This window comes from Apis mellifera, linkage group LG11 (genome assembly GCF_003254395.2).
Source record: "Apis mellifera strain DH4 linkage group LG11, Amel_HAv3.1, whole genome shotgun sequence".
Taxonomy (NCBI): Eukaryota; Metazoa; Arthropoda; class Insecta; order Hymenoptera; family Apidae; genus Apis; species Apis mellifera.
In genome coordinates, this window is record NC_037648.1 from 2,468,464 (window position 1) to 2,481,539 (window position 13,076).

At 24.0% G+C, this 13,076-nt stretch overlaps 3 protein-coding genes and 2 long non-coding RNA genes across 8 annotated transcripts in view; 3 read left to right on the plus strand and 2 right to left on the minus strand.

Annotated features, from left to right (window-relative positions):
* LOC551144 overlaps positions 1 to 9,192 on the minus strand; it is a 33,540-nt gene extending 24,348 nt beyond the window's left edge. The window contains exon 1 of one of the 2 annotated variants that reach the window (XM_006558968.3): positions 8,334 to 9,192. In XM_006558968.3, the coding sequence (XP_006559031.1) occupies positions 8,334 to 8,459 (126 nt within the window). In that variant the 5' untranslated portion in view covers positions 8,460 to 9,192. The remainder of the gene's footprint in view (positions 1 to 8,333) is intronic. The other variant, XM_623540.6, reaches the window with a different exon arrangement.
* Positions 2,414 to 5,681, plus strand: LOC102655536. Of its 2 annotated transcripts, none has more exons than XR_003305613.1 (3): positions 2,414 to 3,190; positions 3,898 to 4,439; positions 5,322 to 5,681. It is a non-coding gene; the product is annotated as an uncharacterized LOC102655536 (long non-coding RNA). The 2 variants fall into 2 exon arrangements; XR_003305614.1 differs by lacking the exon at positions 5,322 to 5,681 and having other exon boundaries at positions 2,414 to 2,734; positions 2,978 to 3,190; positions 3,898 to 4,481.
* On the plus strand, positions 7,605 to 8,746 carry LOC102655485. The gene is made up of 2 exons (XR_001704893.2): positions 7,605 to 8,140; positions 8,270 to 8,746. It is a non-coding gene; the product is annotated as an uncharacterized LOC102655485 (long non-coding RNA).
* A 939-nt stretch (positions 9,193 to 10,131) lies between the features above and the next one.
* LOC412375 (nudC domain-containing protein 3) lies at positions 10,132 to 11,749 on the minus strand. 2 transcript variants are annotated; one of them, XM_395833.7, is made up of 4 exons: positions 11,253 to 11,749; positions 10,566 to 11,157; positions 10,308 to 10,496; positions 10,132 to 10,232 (listed from the first exon to the last, which is right to left on the minus strand). In XM_395833.7, the coding sequence occupies exons 1-4, from the start codon at positions 11,348 to 11,350 to the stop codon at positions 10,140 to 10,142; spliced, it is 972 nt and encodes a 323-aa protein (XP_395833.4). In that variant the 5' UTR covers positions 11,351 to 11,749; the 3' UTR covers positions 10,132 to 10,139. The 2 variants fall into 2 exon arrangements, with proteins under 2 accessions (XP_395833.4, XP_006559032.1); XM_006558969.3 differs by having other exon boundaries at positions 10,566 to 11,152; positions 11,253 to 11,557.
* Positions 11,750 to 11,793: 44 nt separating this feature from the next.
* LOC724769 (protein C10) lies at positions 11,794 to 12,592 on the plus strand. Its single transcript, XM_001120666.5, has 3 exons — positions 11,794 to 12,095; positions 12,173 to 12,349; positions 12,422 to 12,592. Exons 1-3 carry the CDS (start codon positions 12,056 to 12,058, stop codon positions 12,562 to 12,564), a joined length of 360 nt encoding a protein of 119 aa, XP_001120666.1. The 5' UTR covers positions 11,794 to 12,055; the 3' UTR covers positions 12,565 to 12,592.
* Positions 12,593 to 13,076: the final 484 nt, after the last annotated feature.

Sequence of the window (13,076 nt, forward strand, 5' to 3'; positions counted from 1 at the left end):
CAATTATACTTTATGACCACTATTCCACCGTTCATTCATCGACATAATAAACACATGCACTCGGATAAATTATGCGAGTTGCAATCGTAAATACTTGTGCAACAAATAAAGAATCCTTCTATCATTAACCTATTTCTTGATTCACCTCAATGAGTACAATCATTATTAGTTCTGAAGGCAATAGACATTGACAGTCGACTTTGTCATTTAATTTGTGAAAGCTTAGCTATGTCAATTATATAATTTACAAGTGAAAATATTTCTCAATGTTTTATAACCTATATCTTCTTTAATATAATTTAATATATTTAATTTTGGAATTTCTTTCGTTTATAATTGAAAAATTTATAACAACTTTTCATATCAATTTTTATCCTTATCTTTTTCAAAAAAACATCTGTAATTTAAAAAAATATTCATTGCAATTTGTTATAATATTAATAAATATATTAAAAATTATATAATATACTATAAATATATTATTATTAAAAAATTTATAAAATTATAAATATACTATTATAAAATTACCTATATTTAATTAAATTATGAAATTGTGTGGATTTTATAAAATTCAATTATAGGTTATTTTGTTACATGCTACCTCTTAATTTCTTTATTAATCAATTTAATAAATAAAAAACTTTATTGATGAATCAACAAAATAATTTTTAAAAGAAATATTCAACAATAAAACAGAAAATTTTCCAGCGTAAATAAATTCACGAAATGTAAATTCAGCAAGTGATTATGAAATTCTTTCCATTGCTTGCGATTTTTGATTACTCAATGAAGCTCGATTGTATATAACATAACATAGCCCGGATTCTCACGGTTGTAGCATTTGTAAACCGGAATTGTGCCGTAACATTTTTAAACAATGATGTATTGATTTTATAAACATTTATGCACTGGATTACTTTTTAGTAAAAAATATATAGATAATATATGAAGGCAATAATAATTCGAAAGATTACCTAATAATAGGTTATATGTGCAATAGAAACAAAGTGAAGATTAAACAAGAGGGCGTCTCGATAGTAGGTGTAAATTTCCTAATTGTTCGTTGAAAATTTTAAAATTAATCGTGAATAAAAATATTCCTATATTTTTTTCTTATTGTATTTTCTATATAAAAAATATTTATATATGTGAATTTGCGATTTAATTTAGTGTGGTTTGATCATGGTTGAAAATACAATTTATGTTTAAATATTCGCCAAATGTTAGGTTAAGATGATCAAAGTATAAACAAGATATCTATTGAAAAATTATAGGATATTTATATTTAATTCAAAAATCAAGATATAAAAGAAGTTATTTTATAATGAAAAAGATATATTAAAAATATATATTAATTAAATATATATATATATTAAAAAAAAGATTAAATTAAAATATTCAATTTTCATCGATTAATAAAATTTTATTATGAAGTTGTATTTCACAGAAGTATAGAATAATATAATTTGCATTTAAACATTTGGGAAAGAATTTTAATAAAATATATGTAATATAAAAGTAAAGAAATAGATAAGAGATTTCAGGATAGAATCTCGAATAAATCTTATATTTTTCATTCCTATAGTATCTTATTTGAACAATCAGGGATAAACATTTTGCGCAACAATGAAAGTACGTCGCAAAGAAGTAAAGGTTCATTGTTGAAAACGACATTCCGATCATTCCCGCAATAGCTCTGGTATTCTTATAATGCATGATCATTTAAATATTAAATGATCACTAGTTTAAAATACAGATACATATATATATATATATATATGAAACTTTCAAATTTTTAGCTTTACATTGAACGATTTAATTTTAAAGAAAATTTTTTAAAACTTTCTTCTAAAACTGACTTCAAAATTATTAAAAATAATTTTCTTATTTTTTTCATTTATTATATCAAAATATACAAGATATCCAAATTTTTTTTAATAATCCAAACTTCATTCAAGATTTTTAGTAATATTAATGATTTTTTTGCCTTCTGATTTTTTATTAGAAATAGTATTTTCAATCTTATTTTATTTTATATTATATTGAATTTTTGAATATTCTATTGATATACATTAATTCATTAATTATTAATTTATAGATTTTGGATGAATGGACCAAATGAAATAATCGATTAATACTGATACATGCATTAACAGATTTAATAAATGATTTTCATTGCATCATTGGAACGCTAATGACAACAATTGAAGAACATCAATATGCTTTTTCTTTTTTGCTGAGATCAGATAATTTCGTAAGAATAAAATTCGTGTCACAATAAAATGTATATTAACTAAGAAATCAACTAAGAAATCACACAAATCAATGATTGAATAATAAAGAATAATAAAGAATAAATGCATTTATGATTTCACAATTAATATTTATAAATAATTAATATTTATAGATAAACGTTTTGACTAATTTTTTGAAGAGAAAAAAAAGAAGAAATAAGAATTAAGAAACAACTCTCAATAAGCCAATGTAGTGATTTATAAGTATGATGATCGATTAAGTTCGAGTTACACTAGCGGTCTAGTCACGCTATAATCACGACTTGGTCGCAGAAGCTTCAAACATTATTCAATACTCTGAAGTGTAACTTGCACATGAATGTTGACGAGTACTGGATCATCGAAAAACAAGGTTTATTCTCATGATTCAAGGTTTTTAAACTCAGACGTGTGAATTCTGTGCTATTCTTTTGTTTTGTTTCAGATGTTTATATTTCCTGGTAATTTTGATATCTTAATTTCTTGAATATTTTTTTTTAATTTTATTAAATTCTAGTTTCTACGTTATTGTATTATTCCTTTTCTCGCTTTGCGTGTTCTATTACATAATTCAAATAACAATTTTAAAATAAGAGATTCAACATTAATCTTAATCTTAACTTAATTGATTTCAGAAGATATAATTAAATTTAATATACGTAATATGTTATAGAGAGTCACGTACTTAGTTGGCTTTGTTTCAGAAATGAAAACAAGTATGATTTGCTTTCTATGCAACACGTGCAAGTATTATATACAATGGTTTCCGGTTAAAACAAGTCGATAACAGAAACCGATATAAAAAAAAACAAACACATCTTCTGCAAAATATTACCAGAGATTAATCTTCGAACTCAATCATTTTCTGTTCACAAAAGAAACAGCACTATTTTCTAATTATTTATATAAAACAAAAAGTAATTAAATATCAAATATGTTTTTTTATAAAACAAAAAGTAATTAAATATCAAATATGTTTTTTATAAATTTATATGAAACAATATAATAAATTTTTATAGAAGTATAGGAAATTATATTTTCCTTTCTCTTTCAATAAATACAATTTAAATATTAGATCTATCTTTTGTGTTAAAGTAAAAAAAAAAAAATAATAATAATAATTAAAAAATAAATTTATTATAAATATTATAATAATATATTTAGAAATAATAATAGTAGAATAAAAATAATACTATGTTCAAATTATCTATTTCAGTATATCATTTAAATTATTTAATTTTAATTCATTATAAAATTATATTTTTAAATTTTACAACTTTGAATATTAATTTTTGTAATTTATCAATGAAAATCAGTCATTATAATCAATGTTTTCTTTTTGATTTTCATTTCTATCGATATTTGTAAAACTAATTTTTTTATATTCTATTACTATAATTAGTATTCTTAACAAATTTTTTAATGAAAGTTAAATAAAAAAATTACATTTACACAACAAAAAATTTAAAAATTTTAAAAATGAAGTTATTTTTTTATTGGTTCAATCATTTAAAATTGGAATAACATATATACAACAAATATTAATTCATTTTTTAAAACAATCACATCTATAAACTAATATCTATTTTTCCATGTTCAATATTAATTCGTTTTCTCGTTTCAGAATATCATAAGCAGAAGAAAAGACAGTATCTTTCTTATTTTCAAAGCTCAATCTCATCAAACAACCATGTTAAGTCTTACCAAATCAGTCTCAACTAAGGATTAACTGATGAAAGAAGTATACAGGTATCGAGAAAGGGAAATGAGCACAAAGGTCAACGGGATTCCTGTACCAAATAAGTTCTGAGGAAAAGAAGCATTCCATATGGCATACTTGTTGATTGTGGAAATTATGTATTACTCCCATCTGATAGTGCACGATCAGAAAGCTATAATCATTCTTTATACTATACGAGTGGAGATGGTACAAATAGCATAACTGTATGTACGGATCTTCTGCTCGGGAGTGACGGGGAGCAAGCCGACATTTTTATTCTAATGCGTGCTCACCGGCTGCGTTCACCAAGGTAAACGCGCTCGGAACGCTGGTGAAAATAACAGAGCTCGGTACGTCATATGCCTCTCTATCGACTACACTACTGATTTTACTGTGTGGAAATTGCAACAATACAAGAGACCAATATTAGTTGGATTAATTTATAAGTAAGCTTAGTAAATGGAAATTTAAAAAATAATTAATTATTTTCTTAAATTTATTTTCAAATAATTTATTTTAATATAATTTTAGTTAATATAAAATTTTAGTAGAGAAACTATTTTTGATGTATGTATATATATATATATATATATATACATATATATATATATATATATATATATATGTAATGAATAATATATATAAATGATCAAATGTTATTTTCTATTTTTCAAATATTTTGTTTTAGCATAATTTTTGTAAATTCTTAAAACCTATGAAAAAATTTCTACATATTGCTTTTTCTTATTTTTCATTTTACACAATGAAATACCAATAGTGAAAAATATATATTTATACAACAAAAATATTGCATTTTATATACAAAATAACGTTAATATAATTCAAAGTTTAAAAGATTAACGTGATATTTAAAAAAATATTTAAAACAAATATGATATAAATTTAAATTATTAAAGACGAAATTTTTATTTTACTTTCACTTGAAATCTCACTTATTTAATATCTTTTAAAAAGATTTATTAAAAGATAAAGAATATTATATATAATATACTATATAATACATTTTAATTTAGAAAGATTTTCAAAGATACAAAAATACAAAGATATATAATCTATATTACTTTCCTTAGATTTTCTTCAGCATCTATATATTCACAATTTCATCTATATATCTTTCAGATAATTAAAATTATTATTAATTAATTGATTATTAAAATTATTATTTAAAACAATATTGCAATTAAAAGATGCTATTTAATTGCTTATTTTTATTTAGCAATTATTTAAGTTCTTAAATAGAGGTAAAAATAAATCATAGAATGCTTAAATAATTACATTTTGTTTCCTTATATTATATATTGTTTTAGAAATTTAATATTACATTTGGGTTGCTGCAATTAGAAACACATTAAACACTTGATACATCAAAACATTATACATCAGACCAAAGTGTAAATCTAAACAGAGAGTTTGGATTAAAAGCAACGCCATCGAATCGACTATTTGAGAAATCCTCGGCGTCATAATGATGGATCACGACGAGTTTTTCTTCTTGGACATCGTCCAAAGATGATATGTACATTTTGACTGTCTCCGTGTTAAATCGGATATTTGTGTCAATTGATGTTTTTTGACCGTGAATATTTTCTTCACGGTCCAATAAATTAAATTTTACAAAGCAACGATCTATTGAGTCGATTTTTTTTTTCATTAATTTATTCCAAAATAAAAATCTATCAATATGACTTAATCAATATGAACTAATGAAAGAAAGTTAATAATAAAATTAAAAATACTTCTATGTATTCCATAATAATAGATGTTTCCGTAAATAAAAAATAGGTATATAAATTTTTATATAGGTTTTTTAGTAATAATAATTTAAATCCATCTAAATTTAAAAAAAAAATTCTAAGCTAAATTGAAATCTTTCAGTGATAAAAGATTCTTTTAATATGTTGTTATATATCTCACTGAATCTTTGAACACAATTTTCTCTCAAATTATTTGTTTATTCCAAGAAATGTTCTTAGTAGAAAATTTATCTTATTTTATTTATTTTTATTTTATTTTATAGGATAATATAATTTGATGTAAGCGATATTTTTCTAACTGGAAGCATAGAATATGTCAACTTTATTTTCATATTATGACATCATATATTTTTACACATTTAATGGATGCAACTGATCAATTTCAAAAATAAAAAAAGAGTGAAACAGAATATGAATGATAGAATTATTATTAATAAGACTCTAACATATAATTCTCGTTCTTCGTTGAATTAGCAAGAAAGTTTTCCATAGAGGCGATTGGGTTGTTTTTCTTTGAACTTTACCAAATAAAGAATCAGAAGAAAGCTGCGTGCGAACGAAATCGCAGTGTACTTACATTTAAGAGAAAAACGTCTCGTCTCGATTCGCGGTTGATTCCTATAAAGGAGAGTGCATACGATTGCGCTGCTGTGCGTGCTCTCTAGCACGGCTAAACGCAAAACTCGTTGAGTCGACGACAAGCGCTGAAAATGGGCGCGGCCCAGAATGTCGATCATTCCAAACACACCACAAACTAGAAACACGTTTGGCCGAAATCAAATATTGTTTGAGCGATCATAGTCTAACCACGATACGGAAACCTGATAATTTTATATAATAAATATTTTTGAACATTCAGAAAAGAAGTTCTGTTTAGTAACTGGATTTTAGAATTTTAGGTTAGCTAGTAATCAAGAAGTATGTTTTTGTTTATGATGAGTGAAGATTTTACAAAGTTTGTAGACTAAAGAGATTTATCATTGATGATGAATATGATGTGTATTGCTTTGACATATCTTCTATTAATACTTACTCTCATCAGTTGAAATTCCATGAAATTAAATCATTATATGTACGTCGCAAAAAATTGAAGACTATATAACTGAAATCATTTGTTTTGATGGTTACGTGACAAATGAAAATAGTGATTTGTAAGATGTTTCTTATGATACTATTGCACGCATAAATGTAATAAAGCAAAATAAAAAAAAAGGATGCTAGAAAATATTTTGTTATATTATTTATCATGGAATAATTCATTAATCCTTTTAATGAAATAAAAAAGAGTCAAGCAAATTTAATAATAATTATACAAATCTTATTTTAAATGTTACTATTTGTAACGCAATTATTAAAAATTCATAAATTATAAAAAACCGAAGATATATATTTATTTAACGCAAAACATTTAAAAAAATAATTATTTTCTATTTTTTTTTTTGCCTTTTTTTTTGTTTTTAATTTCTTATAATCTTATTATTAAAAAATTAATCGTTTTTTTAAATTTAAAATACGTAATATAGTAATATTTTTCAGAATATTGAGAAAATCGAGATTTTAAATGATGTGTTCATATTGAAGCATAGAAAAATGATATAGTTTGCTATATATGCAATACGACTTCCTTGTAAAATATTTCATAAAAGCTTCATGAGAATATCTTCCACTCAACTGACACTCGCAATGCCCTCGAGAATGAACTTGACCTTCGACCCGAACATTCACCTGTGACAAGGACGACGGAAGTCGGAGAGATTTTACTTCCTGTCATAAAGATGAAAACTATTTTTTAAGAAATCAATCAAACATTCATTGTATTTTATATATACCATTTGAAAAAATAATTTCAATGATTTATTGCAGATTATTATTTAATATTTTCGAGAAATCAGATTCATATTAATTTGATTATCAAAATAGAATAGCAATTTATATTTTCGTTGAAAAATTACAACGGAATTAAAAGAACAACGAAATGATGAAACAATAAACAAACATTTAAATACATTTAAATAATTCTTCTATATAATGCATTATTAATTGAATCACGAATCAAGAACAATGTTTTTATATTATTAATAATTATAGCGCGCATTTCTCCTTTTCGATGCAACAAATTCGAATTTTTAAAATAATGTTCCATCTTGAAATTCATGAAAATTCACCGTAAGTATTTATTGGTATATCTGAGATGATAGAATCAATGATGATTGAGTGTTTCCTCTATGAAAATATCGTGAAGAATAGCGTCGTGCTGTTCAAAACGTTCGTCGTTCAAGAATCATATCCTACATACGGATTTATAAAAGTCATCTATGAGACATCATAATGCGATCGTGCAACGGGAAAAAACATTTCGATCAAGAAATCAGGTAAAAACGACATATGATCTGTAATATACATTCCACAAATAATGGAATTTGAAAGATATAATATAAAAGATATATAATAAAAACATGGAAGATATGAAAAAGCACAACGTGGCATCCTAAATTCTTCAGAAAGGTTTCACAACTGCGTCGTGAAAAAAAACACTTGTAGAAAAAATAAATTCGATTCACAAACCTGGATTTGGGCGCGTTTAACCTCGGTGTAGAGCCAGTTGTCTGTAGAAAAGGCGATTGCCAAGAGGCCAGTGGCAATGATACCGGTTATGGTCGCGAGAGACAGCGTCACCGCAGAACAAGGCATTTTGGTAACCTCTTCTTCTTCTTCTTTTTTTCCTTTTCTATTTTTCGTCGATTTTCCTTCTAGATTCCACTCTGATCAAGCGTTACATTCACCTCACACGTACGACACCACTGTAAGCTAGATAGATATTGAGGAACAAGTAGTCGTTGTCGCCCTCAAGACTATCGAGCATCCGTGAAAAAGTGAATCACGAAACAGATCACGAACCATTCAGAACGAATTGGTCCAAATGAGAAAGCTTTCAATTCAATGACCGAATTTGATAACCCGATATATGAAGAGGAAACGAGGAAGAAGAAGAGGACCAATATTCAACGATCGACGTCCTTCAGGGTGCCCGATACTCCGTGATACACATTACTATCATTCTCTCCTACGACAACGACACTAACGGCCCGACTCAGCTTGGAGAAAAGCTGAGAACCGACCAAGGAGAGAGAACCGGACTCCAAGTGGGGATGGATGTAGCCTCAGGCAGGTATATTACCTGTGTTTTACCTTCAGCGGTGCTCAATATGCTGCGTCCTTTGCCGAACTATCTTCCTTTCGAGCTCTTCTCTTAATTTTTTAAAATAATAAAATATCATTGGAAGTAGATCTAAAAATGAATCCCTCTTTTGTGAAATTAATGTTATAACGCGTTTTTTAAATCTAATGAACAAGTGAAATAAGTGATTCTCTTTTGGTGTTTTTGTGGAGATTTCAATGCCTGCATTTCTTTGTATATTTTTAAAACAATAAATATCAAATAAAATTTGCTTGAATAGAAAAAAGAAATTGGTTATTAAGTAAAAGTGTAAAAAATATTAAATTTATTGTAATGATTAAAAATGTATATTTGTTATCATAAAAAAATGTTTGTATCGAATATAGATTTAAACATTGAGATAGATAAACGAAAATTATAAGAATTCTAGAAAATGAGAACAGTTTCATTATAGCTATTTGTCTGCTTCCATAAAACATTCCTTCCTTGTTCTTTTACCAAACAATCCTAGTATTATAAGATAAAGTTGATACAAACGCTAAGGAAAAGTGTGAAATTCTTTGCATTCTAGAAACAAACCGCGAATCATTTGTTTCTTATTGTTTTATTCAATAATCTTTATATTGCACTATCAATTTTTTTATTATATTGATTTTTAATTTTTTTTATAATTTTAATATTATTTATATTTAATTAATATTGTATATAATATCTATTAAAAATAAAATATAATTAAAAAAATAATTACAATAAAATGCAACAAATTTGAAAAATATTTATTAATAAAAACATTTATATATATATATATATTTGTGAGTTCATAAAATTGTAAAATATTAGGTATCAATTATACATACTAAGAATTTTTTTATTTTTCTCAATAATAAAGATTTTTTTAAATTGTAATAATATAGTTATATTTTCATTATTAAAAATATGAAGCATAAATATTCATAATATTAGAATATATTTATTGAAGAATACATTTTTCTTGAAATAAATATTTATTACAAATAAACAATTAATAATCAAATTTTAATTTATAAAATAAAGTATTTAACATATAATTACAATTAAATAAAAAACGATCGTATCTACAAAATTCCATATAGAATTATATAGAATTAATATATAGAATTTTATTTATTAATTTATAATAATTAATGAAATAAAAAATGCGTAATAAAAGTGTATCAGTTGAAATTTACTATTGAAGGATCATATTCAGTACCTTCAAAGGGAGATCCTTTTGCATCCCATGCTTTTCTCAATACTTTTTCCATTTTCTGCGCAAAAAATATTTTATATTTCAATGATTATTATTGTGTAATTATAAATTAAGTAACTTTTTATATGCTTACAATCTGTTCAGAAGTTGGTTTACCAAGAAGTTTTTGTTGATGATTCCACATCAATTCTTGAACTTTCATTTGTTCTTCTGATCCCATCTCATCCAAATTTCTTGAACAATCTATTTTAGTTAAATCAATTTTTGGTTCACCAATGATCAATGCTTCCCACCATCTTTCAGAAGCTTTTTCAAGATGAATCTATGAATAAAATAAAATTATAATATATATTTTACATAAGTATATTTAAAATATTTTAACTTAATTTACATTAATATGTTGTCCAGGTACTATACTCCACATTGATTCATCTTTCCGAATTTTAAAGCATAATTCTCCTTTAAAAATTGTAGTCCATACAAAATAGCGACATTCCTCTATTTCCTGATTTTGTTCAATTCTTGATGTTCTAGCTTCTATTTTAATATCTTTTGAATTAATATGAATTCTTAAATCTTTTGCTGTTCTTATACAATTAGGTAGTTTTACTAATACATCTATATCATTAATAGTTTGTGACCAAGTATAATTTTCTCTTACTGCACCATTGTAACTATCAGATGTTTTATCTTTTTCAAGTAAATGACCAAGTTGATTTGTTATTTGACTTTCTTTATATGTTTCAATTTCTACTTCATGATCAACTTGTGGAATAAGAGAATCTTCTTCTACTGTCATTGATTCATCTTGATTTTTATCATTATTTTGAGAAATAATATCTTGACTGTTCTGAAGATCTATTCTATTAGAAGATTTAGAAATATTCTTCCATTTATGAAAACTATATAAAACAAGTTTTTCTACTGTATCAGTTGGAAAACCAAATTTTTGATCTGGTCCCGATTCAACATAAAAATCTGTACTACAATTAAATTACAATAATCATAAATTGTAAAAATAAATCATGTATTGTAAAAATAATATTCACATTTATATTATAATATATTGTATACTTACCATCTATATAAAAATCCGAAAAATGCATCTAAAAAATTTGTAATATTTTTTTCTTCTTGTAAAATTTGCAAAAATGCTTCATCGTGAACAGAACACATTACGGAGTCCTTTTTAAATATTTATTGAATGATATTTTAATTCCAATAATCTTTTTTTTTTATTAATATTTTAATATTAGTACATATACTAACTTATTAAAAGTCAATGAATATATTTTTCAATAACAGATTGTCTTTCGTTTACAAATTACTTGTATATTATTAACTTATTATCTTAAATAGGTTATAGAAAGTATTCTTTAAGATATATATTGTTTAGAAATTTTGTTTATTTTATTAATATATTATAATTCACAACTATTAACTATATTTCGTCTTTATAACATAAATTTCCATTGTGTAATAACTAAAAAAAAACTTTAACACATATATACTTTCTTTTATAATTTCAGATTTTCTATTTTTTAGATTCATGTCATGAAATTGAATAAGTTGACAAGTGACATAAATTCATCATAAGCGCCCTCTTCGTTGAATCATTGAATTAAGTACATTATTTACATTTTGACATGTTCCAAGAATAGTGACAAACAAATTATACGATATGTTTTAAAAATGAAAAGAAAAATATTATAAAACAAAAATAAATATGTATTCATATTTATAAAATAAAAGTTTTTTGTACAATTTTATATTGTAAAAATTTTACAAATTTTAACCTATTCTTTCAACCGAATCGATATATTTGGAATTGGATTATTATTTACATTCTCTTATATTTCAATTATATGAAACTTCTTTACAATGACTGGTTTGCCTATTTTTACTCCGGAAATTGCAAAAGGTATTTAAATTTCACAATTTAGTATTTATATTTTAAGTATTTTTTTCAAGAATTATAATAAATAAAATGATTTTCAGCTGTTTTAACCGACATTCTGACAGCATTGAATACTCCAGAAAATACTCAAAAACTTACAGAAGCTAAAGAAAATTCTGGAAATGAAATGCTGAAAATGATGCAATTTGTATTTCCAATTGTTGTTCAAATTGAAATGGATGTTATTAAGAATTATGGTTTTTCAGAAAGTAGAGAAGGTAAAAAATATATATTTTCATTTGAAAATGAATACAATTTTTATTATAATTTATTATTGTTTTTATTTATAGGTACAGTTCAGTTTGTAAAATTACTTAGAACTCTAGAAAGGGAAGATCCTGAGGTAGCACAATTACATAGTCAAGTTCGATCATATTTTCTTCCTCCAGTTCTGAACTCTCATATAAATTGTTCAACTGAAGCTTCTCTTTAAATATAGTTTCAATATACAAATATTTTAATTTGCATTTTTTTCCTTTATAAAACAAAAATTATTTATCATAAGCAATAATTATAGTATTTAATTCATAACTTCACCATAATTCCAAATGCATTTTTGCAATTTTAAAGCAATTTTATAATTACTTTGACATATTATTATTAAAATTTATTATATAAAAAAGATAATATATAAATAATATAATATACAAGGGATCTCCAAATTAAATATTTAATCAGAAAAATTAAAAATTTTTACATTTATTTGTATAATAATAATATTAATAATGATAATAATATAATCTACTAAAATATATAATTTCATTCATAAATGTTCATTAAATTTTCTCTGCACTTACACCAATTCTAAAAACTAAACAATATTCCATTGTTCGCGTAAAAATGAAGTTTGTATATTGTATCATATAAATAAAATTATAATATAAAAAAATAAAATATTTTCATTGATATACACACATATATATATATATATATATATATATATAT